We start from the raw sequence: 16,742 nt of genomic DNA, 5'->3' as shown, positions 1-16,742 counted from the left end.
GACACTATTATCAGAAATTCTTATTTCAAGATGATTTCAGATATGAGATAATTAAGCAGCAATTTAAAATATACTTTTTGTGAAAGAACAACTTTTTTTGTACAATGTGGTTGTCGAATAAATTCTATTTTTGCTATAGAACCTTATGGCAGTGGTTTTTAAATAACCATGAATATTTTTAATTGCAGGTGTGCTCAAAGTATTTTGTTAATAAAGGATAAAGTAAGACCTATCATCTATTTAAAAGAAAATCAGTCCGCGTGTTTTCTATAAGGTGAACTTAGAGCTAATTTTCAAAGGAAATTGGAGTGCACAGAAAAATTCTATCAAACAATTTTAATTATTTTCATAGTTGTTATTTTGATTCAATTTCAAAATTAATCCTTTTGTATATATGATGTTCCTTAAGGCTTACAAAAAATAATATATATATTTTTTCTCTCTAAAATACAGTTAAAGTATCTAATAGAAATTATTTTAAGTATTACAATTTTTTTGTCTTCTACCATTTCAGAGTTTTATTTAGGCTTTTTAATGGACCCATCGATTTTTATAGTAACAATGGGCACTTTACAGAAATTTTAACGTAAAAATGAAACTTCACAAAATTCTTTTGAACAACTGAGACAGTGAGTTCATAATTTTTAAAAACTCTGAAAAATTTTTAATATTCGTCCCTTTTGCAAATACAAACGGCGCTAACTCAAGATTATTAATGAATGGGTATTAAAAAATTCGAATATTCTCAAATTAATTAAATGGAGAAATGTAATTTATTGTTCCAGAAGCATTTGGCAAGTCTAGTTCCGCCGCGTGTAATGAAAAAGTGGCGACTTAATGATGCAAATGGTACTGAAATTCCGAGTCTTGGACGCGTAAAAGCAGATCCTATATTTGATAAGACGTAAATAAGAGGAGAGAACGAAATTATAATTAACTAAACCGCAATTGGTTTTCCCGTCGGCTATCCTTGATAAATAATAATGTATAAAACAACTTAACACCACGTTGATTTTTTTTTCTTCCGGAAATTAACAAAAAAGCTAAATGTTATATTTCGTTTAGAAAAATGAAATTACTTAGTTTTTTCAAGAATATATAGTTTTTTTACTGGGGAGTATAAAAAATTTTTATTATTTTAATCAATGTTACTTGCGTCCCCCCCCCTGCGAGATTTAAAAATATGCCATATATTGGGCAAAATAAGAATTTTTCTATATATGAAATAAAAACAATCGATAGACATTCGGGTACTTATATTCATTCATTTTTTTAAATATTTATATATTTTAATTTAAATTATTTTAATGTTATTGAATATAGATATAAAAAAAAATACTAAATTGGAACATTGTATACACTAACCGATTTATTGCATTGAAATTAAGTTAATCTTAAAAATGCGGAAAAAAATAACCTTCTATTTTACAATAATTATGTTCAAAGTTTAGTTGAGAGTTATTTTTATTAGTTAAGAAAATTAAAAAATATTTTCTGAACAAAAAAATATTTTTTAGGGGTGCACAACCTTTTTCAATGATAGATTTTTTCTTCTTTTATCAGTCAATACATTTGCATAAAATTAAATTCTTTTGAATATTAAAATTCATTCAAAACTTAAAAATACCAAACTGATACTTTTCAAATTAAAAATATTTCTTTTTCATTCAAATATAGTTTTATGGAAAGAATTTTATTTGTTTTTTTATCACATCACGTAACACAAAATAGCATTTTAAAATAAATTAACTGAACAACTGTTCTCGAATTAAAGGAAAATATTGATATTTTTATTATAGGCCAGCATAAATGCAAATTAAATATTTTAATAGGGTTTTAAATATTTCAATGGGCCTTACAGCTCAAAATAAGATTCAGTTCAGTATGTTTTTAATTTTGGAGCACATATATTTAGTAAATAAAGAGACATTTTTTGAATAATAAGAAGTATTAAAACCGTTTTTTAAACTATTTAAGCTAGAAAAAATTCGAAACAAAGTTCAGAAATAAGTAAGCAGTTTAAAAACCCACTTTCAAATATCACGTTTATAATAACAGGGACTATGATAGGTTGCCTTTATATCTATAATGATAATATTGCATTAAAATTATCAGATTAAGAATTACATGGATTGACGATGTAAGTAATCGGCACAAATGTTGGACATAAAAGGTATATCGTTATAGCACCGGATTATGAAAGTATCGGGATTTTTCGAGGCACAGTAGAAAAGCGTTGTAATAATTGATGATAGTTAAAAGATATGATAGTTAAAAGAAGAAAAAGCTTTTATAATAAATTTCATAAGAAAGAAAAATTGGAATTGAAGGACCACTTTAACGACAATGTGGCACAAAATAAAACTCAAGACAAGGTGACCCAAAGAAATACTAACAAGACCTTCTCCCTATTTACAGCCCTACAGCGTCCGACAATGTAAAAAAGAAAAAAAATGCATTTTGGGCTTCTGAGGGCCCCAGCTCCGAAGAAAACTTTAAAAAAAAGAGGGAAAAAAAGTAGGATCTGGTCCTTGTCATCTCGGGGCCCCAAGCTACAGCTTATTTAGCTTATACGTAAATCCGGCATTGGTGATAACGATAACAACCGAACAAAGCGATCGAAAAATTATGAAGACTTGGTGCGCAATTCAGATTTTTTTTTCATTGTTCAAAAAATTTTAATAGTTTTATTTTTATAAATATTATGTTAAGGTCACAGGTGCTTAACGAGCCAGACATCAAGAGTTGTCAACCCCTATCTTATAGTTTAGTGTATCATTTCTTAAGCGTGTGTCATCCACGTAGTGAGGTTGCTATTTACGTCACTGCATGTGACTTGTGCTATTCTGTAAGCTCGTGCTGTTCATCAGGATGTTAATTTATAAATATGCGATGAAGAAATTGTTTTAAAAATAATTAATTTCTTTTTGTAGAGAACTAAAAACCCTTTGTTGTTAGGTTCACTTTACAACATTGTATTTATGTTTTATAAAACATATAACTGTATTTAATATAATACTTTGTTATTAGGTGTAGCAGTGAAATTTAATTCACCTTGATATAAACAATTTTTACATTTTGTCATTCTTTTTACCCTGTGTAAAGTGCGATGCAGCCAAATACTGCATAAGTTGACTTAAGCTTGTAAGAGTTAAATAAAAATATTATTTGGTGCGTAATAATAAAGTTATTTATGTATNAGGGGTTGGTTGACTTTCCCCACAGGAAGTGCGATGACCGCAACGACCATGAGAAAGGTCACCAAGAAAGTTAAAAAGATTGCTAAAATAAAAAAAGAGGAATAACGTTTAAAGAAAAAATTGAAGGCTTAAATAAAATTAGAAATAAAATTGTCACATTACATTAAGTGTATATGTGACAAAGCTGTTATAATTTTATCTTTAAAATATAGGGAGGATCCTTTTAAAATGATTTGTAAAAGAAAAATCCCCCTCCCCCGAAAAAAAAAATTATTTACAAATAAAAGAAGTGAACGTTTTAATGGTATATTTTATTTGAACAATATCTTGAAGAATTAATTCTATTTAATTTTTATTAAATCAGTCTTAATAAAAGAGCAATTTAAACGTTTTTATGAAATTCTTTTAAGAAGTTATAGACATATGTACTACAAAAAAAAGATGTATTTTTAAAATTCGATTTCTCATAAACTATTACAATTCAAAATTTTTTCGACTGTTATTAAATAAAACAAAAATATTTGTTATAAAATTAATTTTTTGGAATAAAATTATCTTTGGACAAACGTATTTCAAAACAAAATTTTTTCTCAATTCGCTTAAAAGATAAACATACTTTGTTTTCGATGGATTCGGATTTCTGACCACCAAAATAGCGGGGGTAACCGTATTCTGGCAAATATGGTCCTCAATCCGATTCCGTAGAGAAAAAGGTATGTTTATTCAGAGAAAGTACGTTTTTGTCTCTGATTTTGTTATTGATTCATTTTTGTTTGGTGAGAATCTGGGAGAGCTGTATTGAGAGCACTGGACTTTGAGTGTTGATCTTGAGATCTGTATTAAGTTTACGGCCATGGCTGCTCCTGTGTTGCCATTGGCATTCGAGTGTATACAGGCTGACGTTGTGTGTGATCGAGACTGAGTAGCAACAGCGTGATGAGGACAATGTCGCAATCACAAATAGCAAGTCAATTGTTCAATGCGAACCATCTATCGAAGTGGGTGTTTCAGTCATGGTAGGCGTGATCAGATCCCGTTCGAAGGTTACCAATGTGGATAGCATATTTATAATCAATGTCAACTTTCATCTATCAAAAGGTACCTCATGATAGAATTGAGTAACACGTCTTATATACTAGTGATAAGGCTAATGTTCAAGTCCGTAACCATGTAGTTTTGAACTTAATCCAGAAAACAAGGGAGTTCCTGGATCAAGCATTGGGAGAAATTTGCTTTCGTGGAAGACTTTTTAATGAAACTAACCAGCATTTGCGTTACGTAGATAGGAAGAGCACAAAAAGTGCCCACGGTTAACCTGACGGCAAGAGGACTCTATCCCATGATCCGTCTACCATTGACGATATTTGACGTCCGCACTGTGATCGGTGCGAGTCGGGTGCGGAATTCGTATCAACCGGCTATTACTGGGATTCAAACCCGGTTCAATTAATTAGAAGGCTAATGATCTATCCCCTGAGCTACCACGGCTCTAGTGTATAGAAATTGAATAGTTGTAGTGGAAGACATGTTACAGTTACGAGGAATTGTCGCAAAAATACTGAACGATGTTAATCTATTTGCGGTAAATAAATTGAATGCAGTGGGAATAGTTCCTTAGTTTCCAAAAAGAAACTTAGCTCTCGGCAATTGCATTTTATTTCTAAAATATACTTAGATCTAGTGGCAACGAAAGTTTCTGTCCCTATAGTTCGAAAATTGATATTTTAAAACTGAACGATTAGAATTGAATGTGTTTTACTATTGAATATAGAACTTTAAAACCTCAAGTTGAAAAAACTGTTTGCAACGATCGTAGGTTTTAGATTTTTTCGAATTTTTCTTCTGCACCAGTACGTTATTGTGTCGTTTTGCGTTTCTTGGTTGTTAATGTCTTGTTTTCTTGTACTTAGAAATTTTTCTAGTCATGGCTAACAATATGAAATTATACAATAGCTTTAACGGAATTGACTCTAAAAGTCCTTTTTTGATTGGAGTTGCTGGTGGAACTGCATCTGGCAAGGTAATATTCTGTCGCATGTTGTGATTCGCTTGTTTTCATCTACTTGTTCTCATCATAGAATTTGTTTTAGTTTTCTTTAATTTTAGTAATCGTTTTTATTCTTTTCACTTTATACTGCAATATAAATTATGTCAGGAGAAAGGTCCTTGCCAAAAGGTTGGATTGTGAGGGAATCCAAATCCTACCCTGGTAAGGTGTATTACTTTAATATTGATACCGGAGCTTCCATCTGGGAACACCCTGAGTTGCTTAATTCTTCTGCGTCAAGCGATAATCTTGCCAGAAATAAAAGTGATGAGTTTTATTTACCCGACTTCGAATTCAAAGATGATCCAAGAATTGATTTTCTAGAGAAGCGAGTGTTTGAGCGACTTTCAAAAACTATCAATATTTCTGGGAAAAAGGCAAATAAAAAATCTTCTGTCATACCAACAGCGGTTGTTACTCCTGTTTTATCAGATAAAGAGAAGTTGACACCGAAAATTAATTATCCTACACCATCAGGTAATTACGCTGCATCGAAACTAGATCCTCGTTTGCTTAGACTAAATGTGACGCCAACTTCAAGGGGTGTAAATTGTATTAGTAGAAATGCAGAGCCTATGCGTGGAGTTTCATTTGGAACTCCTCTAAACAGGAACTTTTCTGTTGGGGATATGGGATTATCTGAATATTGTGCAAATGATGAGCATTCAGATATGTCAAGTCCTGAATCTGATGGGAATCAGATATTTTCAGATTCTAATGAAAATATGGACCTACAAATTTCAGATTTTTCTAATTCAGACTTAGAAAAAGAAAGTGACATTGAGTTAAGTCCTGTAGGAGAGTCATCTAATGAAGACTTGGCCCCTGAAATGTCTTTAAATTCACCAAGTGAAGATTGTCACATTCCTACGAAAAGTAACAAATCCATTGATTATTATTTTGTTGTTGACACTAACATATTACTCGGTGATTTGCGTCTAGTTATAAAGATATTTGATTCCTCAGTTGGCAAGAACGACATCCCGCATCTCTTTATCCCTTGGATAGTAATCCAAGAAATCGACAGTATTTTGAGACGTTATTCAAAAGAGCATAAGTTATATCAGATGGCAAAGATGTGTTCAAGGTTCATAAATAATATGGTGAGAAAAAAAGATCCCAGGTTTCATTGCCAAACAGTTAAAGAAGTTAAGGACTGGGCCAAAGATTACAGTGAATGTAATGATGATCGACTCATAGAGTGTTGTTTGAGTCTGAGCGAAAAAATGCCTAATGCAAAAGTTATTTTAGTTACCAATGACGTAAATCTGGACACGAAAGCGCACATTTTTGGCATACCTATCTTTTCAATTAAGGATTTGGTATCCAAACTTAGTTTCATACGTAACACTTCAAGAGCCAGTTTTTCACCTAAGTTTTTTAGATCTTTTAGAGTCAATTCTACTCCCAAGCCTTTGAAGTCAGTTGAAAAGAAAGTTTTAATAAATAGAAAGTGGAGTGCTGTTAGAGTATTGCCAGGAAAAACCACTGAAAAGAAGGAAAAATCCCAAATAATTTCAGAGGCCTTTTTAGAACTGAGAAATGTCCTTCATCCATTTGTGATTACTGAGTTGAAGAAAGTGCACGGTGATGAATGGACATCTTTGAATCTCAATTTATCTAATATGAAAAGTATCCTTGGTGTCATTGTGCAATATTGGGATGGTATTTTTGCTTCCAATTATTCAAGCAAAATTCGAAGGAATTTTATACTGCTACAGACAAATTTTAAAAGCTCTGATTATTCTCAATTTAAAAACGATGACTGCCTTAACACTCTGACGGCCATCGAAGATATATTTTGCGACATCAAAAGAAAATGTCCCAGTTTGGATGTTAACATTGAAAACATCCAGGACATGAGGGTGGCGTGCATTCAGCAGTTTTCTAAATGCAGCGCAGATGCTACCTTAGAGGTATCAAATGTAAATGATACTTTGGAAGGAAAAGACGAGGATGTTTCATTTTGTAGTAATGAAACATCGGACACTGATCTTGATCAGAAATCTAGGAGTGAAGCAGTTTCTCGGGTATTTGAACATAACTGGACTGTCATACATCAACTATGCGGCATGATCTTGGACTTTTACGGTGTTTCACATGACTTGGATTATGAGAAACCTGAAGAGATTCCTCCAAGATCGGAATTTGAACGTATGGTTAGAAAACTTCTTCCAGCCCTAGAGGAGATAAGAGAATTTATGTCGAAGATTGTTACATCTGATTCTACAGAAATGGACTATGAAAGCTTTGCATCAGTCATGCTCAATTTTGTGCCATCTTTGAACATTGATACTGTTAGTATAGACACTTCATGTTTTAATTCCGTATCTTTATCTGAGTTTTGTCAGTCAACTGAAAATTTAGAAGTTCTTAGTGGTGGTTATAAGCAGTTAGAAGAAATTTATTTTTCTAAATTAGAAAAGGCTTTAACTGCTATGACACTAAAAAAGAATAATTCTAAATAAGGAGGGAGATTTTTTAATTCATTGATAAATATTCATTTTCATTATAGATATTGTATTTTGAATATTATTTTAGTCATTCATTTATGAACGGTGAGCTTGTAAAAAAAATATTTATATAGATATAATGATATATTTAAAATTTGTATTCTTAATGCTTTCTCAATTTTGATTTAAAATTTTGATCTTTGATGTGTTCTATGTATTCGTACATAACTTAAATTGGTTAATTAGTTATGAATTTATGTTTAGAGAAAGATAAATTAGTTTTTTATTTTTAATTTTTTCTTATTTATTTTTTAAATAATATTTTGTGATTAATTTGTTCTGTCAATAATAATGAGATATTTAATTTAAATACTAATAATTGGATTGAATTTTAGTTTGGTTAAGTTCGAGTAAAGATTTGTATAAATGTGAATATCAGTTTGTATAAATGTAAATATTAGTTTGTATAAATGTAAATATTAGTTTTTACAAATGGAAATTAGTTTTAAACTGACTGTAAATTCTTTAGGATTTTAATTGTTATTAATTTTTTATCTTATTTTGACCTCAACATTGAGTATTGTTCTGTGTTTTTACAATATATTTTTTCATTTGTATAATAGACTCTCTAGCATTTTTTTTTAAAGATTTCACTGTGCAATATTTTCATAATAAGTTCTGTAAATATGATTTCTCTTTATTTTTATTGTATTTAAAGTATTTTGAATTGTAAGATACTGTTTTAACAACGGCATTTTCTGCCTGCATAACTATACAGTTAATAGTATAAATTTTTATGATGCAAAATTGTGTATTTAAAATTCTTTTGACAAACAATAAATCTGATTCATTTACCTTATGTTTATTATTTGATTTTTCTTCAAGTACACATGAAGTCTATGATCTTTTTTTTTATTTCATTGTGGTTTCGTGTCAAGGTTGATTAAGCTTTCATTATTTTGGATATATAATTTTTTAAATTAGTGGCAGATTCTGAATATTCCAACAGTTCTCAGCTTGTGAAATTGTAAATATTTCAACTTTTTATTTTGAAATGTTTAGTCATTTCCAAATGCTTTAAAAGAAAAATTATTGAATAATTATGTTGTTTTTTCTGTGAAGCATGCAGCTATTTCCATAGTGATTCAAAAATTAAATAACACTAGGAAAAAACCTGAAGTTTCGGGGATTAAACTCAGAATTTCAGGTAGTAATATTGAACATTTTAAAAACAAACAATGATGGTTTATTTGCAATATAAATTATGAGATAAACAGAAACTATATTAAAGTTACTATATTTTTTATTTTTTTAATAGCCTATACTTTATTTTAATATTAACAGTCTTCAATGTATTATTTATTAACTGACTTAATTACTGAATATAATTGAAATTTTACATTTTTTTAAAAATGTTGGAAGATATATATTATTAGTGGTAAAAAAACCTACATAAAGTAGAATGTTATTTCTCAAAATATGCTGACAGAGATTAAGCAAAAAGTTAATCAACTAATCGTCCATAGTGCTTCTTGCAAAAGGCTTCCATTACTTCTGCTGAAAAATGTGTATTTATTGATTTCATTACCAATTTAATCTTCTGGGAATTAAAAAAATTATATTTCAAAGATTCCTTCTCAAAACTCTCTGGAATAAACTGGATTTTTTATGCTTCCTTTCTTCTACTGGAAATTTCATTCCAGACAGGCAGTAGCCACCTTAGTTATTGCTACAGTAGATAATATTAACAGTAGATGTACTTAAGCTGCTGGCTTTCGAATTTAGCTTTTATACTTCTAAAATAACTTTAATTTTCACTTGTCGTGACGTAAGAGTTATAACCATATACTCTTAGTAGCTCTCGACTTATATACTTGATATCTTACATGGTGATGAGTCGAATTTGATTTTGTAACTAATTAATTGTTATTTCATTAATTGGTTATATAAAAATTAAATTATTTCTTTTAAATTCTAATTAGTCTTGATAATTTTTCATTAGTTATTAAAATTATCAATAAAGCTAAATAGGACTAGTGAGTAGTTGCTAAAAAACTGTGGAGGATAGATAGAAAATATTTTTTTCTAATGGTTTGCAATATTTTCTCAGATTGGGTACACTGCGTCAGATTGAGTTAAAGGTGCTTTTTTAGAAAAAAGGCATTTGCATTTTTTTGAGCATAATAATTTTATTTAGCTTTAATGAAAATATTTTAATGAACTAAATGATAGAAATTGATGTTTTAGTAAAAGTTTGTTAAAAATGTTTTGACTTCTAAAATCTTTTGGAATTAGTGAAGGATTATTATTTAAGGTTAAATTTTACTTAGTGGTTTTAAGAATAAATTTAAATAAACAAAAAATTATTCTAAAATACGTATCAAGTAAGTTTATTAATAACAAATTATTTGTTTGCTTTAGATGTGATATTGAGAGTAAAACTATATTGTTTGGTTTAGTTTTCTCTTTCTTTATTTTATACTTTGCCGCTTTTGGATCCAGATTTTTCTTGAATATTTAAAGTTGTACGGAATAAATTCTATATACCTGGTAATCTTGCTCTGAATTTCTTAAGAGTGATCACAATTTAAAAAAATTGAGTTTGATCTCTATTGTTATTTCATTACAACTTAAAATAATTTGTAAATGCCGGTCTACCAGGATTATATTGACATCTATGATAATTAATTTTTTTAATGTGCTGAATAAAAAGAATTTAGTCGTATGAAACTTGTGTTATTTAATTTTTCCTATTATTTTACTATATATTTATATTTATTTACCTCTCTTTAAAGCAAGATAAGTCTGTGTGCTAGGAAATTTCATTTCAGCTTTTTTTTTTTTTTTTGTCAAGTCAATATATAAAAGGATTTAGCATCAAACTTAGAAAGTAACAGATTTTGCAATTGTTCATTAAAATCGTAACCAATGGGGTTTAGTTCTGCTGAGTAAATAGTTAGAAAATCTACTACAATTATGAAATGAATAATCCCAAAAGGCTGTGACAGAAAGATATATTTGATAACAATTATTTTTAAAGTTAATGAAGCTTTTCCATATCTGAGAATATCTGTTTGAAATTTTGCCACTATGCACCTAAAAAAAAAAAAATTCAGTTGGAAAATACCCAATAACCAAACATTTTATGCAGATTATTTTTTTTATTTGAAAATAACATGCAGAAGTGTTATAGAAACTTATAATTTCTAGCTAACTACTTAGATGGAAAGTTCTTCTGTATAATTTAAACTCTTATAATTTATTGGTAAATAAAAAACATTTATTGCAAAATGTTCCCACTTTAAATAATTTTGTTTTATTTACCATTTGAAGATAAATTTATGGAAATTCATGAAATTTTGCAATTTTAATTAAAAATTGCAATGCTGAGTAAAAATAACTACAAAGATACTTTTTTTACCTGTACCTCTTTAACTACACATTTGTTCTAACTTCAAGTTGTTTCTGAAAATAATATCTAATTAATTCATTCCAATTAATTAATCAAATAAATTAGTTTTCCAATGAAAAATTATGATTAACAAATATATTGTCTGGACATATAACAAGTATTTATGTTTATAATTGTATATTTTTATAATTTGAAGTTGATGCGTTTATTACCACATTCTTTTTTTAAAAAAATTTAAATCTAAAATCATTTTGAAAAGAAGAAAAGTTTCCAGACTGCGAAATATAATAAATAATAATGTTGTCAGGTAAAAAAAAATTTCTTGCCATTTAAATCAAATCTAAGGTGTGCAGAAGAGATTTGCAATAAAGCCGGATACTACAAAGAAATGCTTGAATAGGACATACATTCTCTAGACATTGCACCTTCTAATGATTTAAAACTGGTCTGAAGAATATTGTTCTCATGAAGAATGCAAACTTTTGTTTAATTATTGGATTGCTTACTAAATCCAGTTGTTTTTTCACATATGTTGTCAAAAAGAATAAATTTGTGTTGACGTGTGAAAAATACTAAGAAAAATCAATTTGTTACTGTTTCTTCATAGTAATGCCCCAAGTTTTGATAAACAACCCTTCAATACTTTTTATTCATCTAATGGAGAATTATGGTGTCGAGATTCCTTATTAAATTTCACAGTGTGAGGAAGAAATTCACAATAAAACAATTGCCAGTTTGAAAGAGTTGGAAGTTTTTGATTATTGAGAAGGATATCAGATTGATATGAATTGTTGATTTATTAAATTATTGATTATTTAAATTACTTAAATTATTGATATTTTAATTGCAATTTCTAGTCGTGTCTAGTATCCTCTTAGTAATATGCTTTCGCTAGAGCAGCGAGTCGGATCGAAAATTGTGGTACTCAATTATTCAAACCATTTTCATCTACACCTTTGTTTATCAAAGTTGATTCCTACATGTTTTTTTTTTCTTTTTTGAGTACACAAGCATATAGTTTTTCCTAAATTACAATAAAATGCTCTCCTAATTCATCATCACATGCAAGGGTGAAAGTTTTCAATGTTTTGATGAATTTTCATATTTAAAAAAAAAAAAAAAAAAAAAGAATTTTAAGGAGGTGAAATGGGATAAGATAAAACCCCCCATCAACATATGTTAAATAATTATATAAAATATGCATGACTGGAGTTGCTAACAAGTTTTATTTTCTATTTTAGACAAAATTTTAATTTTTCTTTCTGGGTATAAAGTTCTATACTTCTTTTTAAAATTTGAAAAAAATCTTCCTTTTCATTAAAAAAATTTCAGTCTTTTAAAGTTACTGTACTTGTTATACGATACCTCTTTGCATAAGATTGTTAATTTTTGTGAGTAACAAATGAACATTTTGTTTGTGGGTGAAATCAGCTGTTTTGGTTTTGATAAAGCAATCTCAAAGATGTAATTTTCCTTGTTTCATCCATTTTCTCATAATAACTTTTAAAGCAATATAAATCAAAGAAATCAGCTAGTGATTCAGAATTGCTTACTGCTTTGTATTAATTAAGTCCACGGAGAAGAACAGTTTATTTTCATAAAAGCTGATTCAGAGAAAAAACTATTTTGCATCTGGAAAAGGATGGTTTTTCCACCGTACAGTCTATCTTCCCTGTGTAATAATTCTCGGGGACAATCGAATTTGCACGTTATTGATTTGTTAAAACTTAGTAATTCTCAAAACACAACAAATAGCAATCCAATCCTCATTTTTTGAAAAATAGACGTAAACCGTTCTCTTTCTTTGGTAATCAAATGGTTTGTTCAAAACAACAAGTGAAGAAATATTGATATCTGCACCCAGTGCAAATTAATTTTAATCTTGGAACTTTATCTTTGGGGAAAAAATATTTATTAAATTGTCATATAAAAATTAAGTTAAATATAGAGCACTGTTATTTAGAAAAAAACTGTTTTTAGAGTTAATTGACAAAAGTAGGAATCAAAATAATGATACCTCTATAATCTGCGTATTTAATTACAAAAGTATGACCATTTCCAATTAGATAATCAAGGTTTAAATTTACCATTAAAGAAAAAAAAAGGTATAAAATCAAATTTTTTTTTTTATCTCTCTTAACTTTTGTAAATATAAAAGAGTCTGGGCTAGCCTGCCACTATTTTTTAATTATTATTTCACAAGGCAGTATATAATAATAATTTAGGATATAAAATGTAAAATTAATTAATATTTTGTTACAAGCTAGCTGTTGAATGATACTAATTAAATTTTTTTAAAAAGTCCACAGTGTGCCAGAACATTATGGACAAAGTGGGTCAATATTCCGTAGATCACCAACAGCGACAGGTGATTTGTATTAGCCAGGATAGTTTCTACAAGGAACTGACCAATGAGGAAAAGCAAAAAGCAGCCAGAGGGAAATACAACTTTGACCATCCTGGTAAATACAATTTATAATTTTAATTTATTTAGAACTTTATTTTAATATTTGCTTAAAATTTATAATTGTCAGGCAAATTTATTATTGTGTTGATGCCTTTCATGTAATTGCCTTCAAAACATGTATTTTTGGACTTTATGGCTCTATTTTAAAATCTGACGCAATCTTCCTTTATTTATTCTAGCTTTAAGTTTTCCTGCTGTAGGCAATTCCTATTATTGGTACATATTTGCAATTAATCACTATATATGAAAAAAAAGTATTAACTTAATTCAATAGAATGTATTTTTTTAAAAAAATAGAAGGCAATGTGTTTCTTCTTAGTTTTTTTTATACAATCTATTGAAAGTAAGATTCTGAACTGCCTGTGGCCTCCAGGCAGGGTTGGCTTTTTGCCGGCCGAAACTGATTTTTGCCATGCCAGTGGCAGAAACTGGTTATAATCGGTAAAAACCGGTCAAAACTGGCGGAAACTAAAAATGCGTCGATATTTGTTCTAGTAATTGCTTAATGACATTTTGTTTAAGTAAACAAAAAAATGTAACTCCATATAACTGTAACAAACATTTTAATTCATTGTTTGTAAATATATATTATTTTGTTTATATCAATTATAAAGAGTGCAGTATATCATTTATATAAAACAAATCGACTGCCCCAGCTGCTACATGGTGGTCCAGTTTTAAAAAATATGCAATTGATGAAAGATTCACAAATCTTGCTTGTTCCTTGATGGCAATGCCTGCTAGTTCTGCTGGACTTGAGAGAATCTTCTCAAATTTCTCGTTTGTGCATAGGCAAATTGAGAAATTGTTTAGGTATAGAAACTGCATCAAAACTTGTCTTTTGTTATAGATTACTGCAGAGTGCAAGCAATGTAATATTTGATTTTAAATGGTGATAATTTTGTAAATAAATTGTACTTTGTTTAACATTTAATTGTTTTTTCTGTGAATTATCCATTGTATGTCAATCTCAGTACTTACTTTTATGTCATTTTCTGCTACAAATGTGGCAGAAAAGGGTTTCTGCCATGCCGGTTTTAACCGGTTTCTACCAGTGGTTTGAAAAATTTCGGCAGAAACTTGCCAACCTTGCCTCCAAGTACAGCTTGGGTGTACCAATATGGAGAGACGGTGCTGGTTTTTAGTATAATTTCTTTGTAGGGATTGAGGTTTGTCTTTCAATTCTGCTGTAATTACAAGATGACTTGCATATCACTCTATATTGACATAATTATGATTATTTTTATAAATACGTATTGCTAATTATTTGAAAATCTTTTTTGTTTCCAGATGCATTCGATAATAACCTTATGCATAAAGTACTAATGGAAATCCTAGCTGGAAAAGTGGTACAAATACCTGTGTATGATTTTATATCTAATTCTCGGTAAGTTTTTCAGGAAGTTAATTCGTTACATATATGTAGGACTAGGCAATTTGAGAAATTCAATATTGTGATGCATCATCAGTTAGACATTGGTGTACCGGGATATAACATTCAATAGAGTATTGTTTGTTTGTAACACACAGAAAGTCATGTTTGAAACATTAAAACCATGCTATCAGTAATCTTAAACCAATTTTAAATACTTAAAAGTAATAAATCTTAATTAAAAGAAAATACTGCTTTTAAAATATTAATAGAAAATTTTTTTTAATAACAAAATGATAATAAGGTAACGTGAAGGTGGATTTACTAATAACTAAATTCTAAAAAGGAAAAAAATAAAATAAAATTTGTTTAATTTTTTTTTAAAAAATGAAAACAATTAAATATCTACAATGTTTAAAATTGATATAATGAAATTCTGCAAAAATATTCAACTTACATGCATTAAGGTAAATTTAAAAAATATTAAGAAAAATGTGTAAAAAAATAAATACATGAATAAATTGTACTAATAAATGAAACATGGTATAAAATATAAAATAAAAAAATGCTATCTACAAAGCATAGCTATTTTTTATTTATTTAAAATGATATATTTATTTAACAAATGCCAGCCTGTTGACTGTTAAGTCATTAGTCTTCTTGCTCTCCTATGTTTTTCTGTAATATATTTAAAGTTTGATGTGGGACAGTCATCAATGTGCTTCGCTATCATCTCTTGTCCTGTTGAACATAAAATACAAATAGTAGAGCGCCGATTATCCGAACCCTTATTATCCGAACGTCCAATTATCCGAACCATGTCGGAATTCACTTTTTTTTTTTAAAGTTTAGAATACTTTTTAACTTATCGACAATTTTTCTAAATTTAGAAGAATAAATAATATTCACTACATACTATAAAGACCATATTTAATTTACAACCTTTTTTTAGCAGTTTTCCCATAGTAGCCAATACATACATGTATTGTTATACAGTTAAACCTGCATTTCCCTTTATTCCCTCTTCAACTGAAAATTATCTTCCAAGAATACGAACTTCAATTTGACAGTCTACAATGGTTGAAATGAGGAAGGAACTTATGAATAGATGTGTGCTGAAGTTCTACAATTGAGGGATGGGTACTTGTCACTTATGGTTAATGATTAGTGATTACAGTGCTTGGAATCTTAAATCTTGGAATAAAATTCTTAACAAAACTGAAGTTTCTGAAGCAGTAGATCTTCCCGATGAAAAGATGCCAGGCTATACAGCACAAGAAATAGAAGACTGGTGTCGAGGCACTGAAAACGACCCAGGATTTCAAATTTTAGATGATGATGAAATTGTTGCTGAAATTTCGAATGAAAATTGGAACTCCACAGATGAAGAGGAAGAAGTAGGTGATCAAATTCAAGATAGTGGACCTTCTCATATAGAAGCATGCAATTCATTAGATATTGCAATGAATTGGCTAAAACGCCAAAATGATGTTGATCCAGTTCAGTTGATTTATTTAAAAAGAATAAGGGATATGGCTGCTCAAAAAAGATCATTTTCTTTGAAACAAAAGTCTTTGATTTATTTCTTTTGAAATGGAAAATAAAGAAAAATTTGTTAAAATCAGTAATTGATAAAAAAAAAATTATGAAAAGCTGAAATATGATAAAAATAATTCGAAATGAAAAAAAAAGTTTAAAAATAATAAATAAAATATTTAAAAATTGAAAAAAAAATTTTTAAACACGTCAGAGCTATTTTAGAAAGTACTGCCAGTCCTAAGCCTAGAAAAA

At 28.9% G+C, this 16,742-nt stretch overlaps 2 protein-coding genes across 3 annotated transcripts in view; both read left to right on the top strand.

Annotated features, from left to right (window-relative positions):
* The first annotated feature begins 4,994 nt into the window (after positions 1-4,994).
* Positions 4,995-16,742, top strand: part of LOC107452099 (Uridine-cytidine kinase) — a 29,741-nt gene continuing 17,993 nt past the window's right edge. For both annotated transcript variants that reach the window (XM_016068408.4, XM_043052467.2), the window contains exons 1-3: positions 4,995-5,220; positions 13,415-13,574; positions 14,870-14,966. In XM_016068408.4, the coding sequence (XP_015923894.1) occupies positions 5,125-5,220; positions 13,415-13,574; positions 14,870-14,966 (353 nt within the window). In that variant the 5' untranslated portion in view covers positions 4,995-5,124. The remainder of the gene's footprint in view (positions 5,221-13,414; positions 13,575-14,869; positions 14,967-16,742) is intronic.
* On the top strand, positions 5,216-8,554 carry LOC107452089 (transcriptional protein SWT1). The gene has a single exon (XM_016068398.4). It carries the CDS (start codon positions 5,349-5,351, stop codon positions 7,713-7,715), a length of 2,367 nt encoding a protein of 788 aa, XP_015923884.2. The 5' UTR covers positions 5,216-5,348; the 3' UTR covers positions 7,716-8,554.

This window comes from Parasteatoda tepidariorum, chromosome 8, assembly GCF_043381705.1.
Source record: "Parasteatoda tepidariorum isolate YZ-2023 chromosome 8, CAS_Ptep_4.0, whole genome shotgun sequence".
NCBI classification, from domain to species: domain Eukaryota; kingdom Metazoa; phylum Arthropoda; class Arachnida; order Araneae; family Theridiidae; genus Parasteatoda; species Parasteatoda tepidariorum.
The sequence above is the reverse complement of the archived record's forward strand: the minus strand, read 5'-3'. Positions and strand labels throughout refer to the sequence as shown.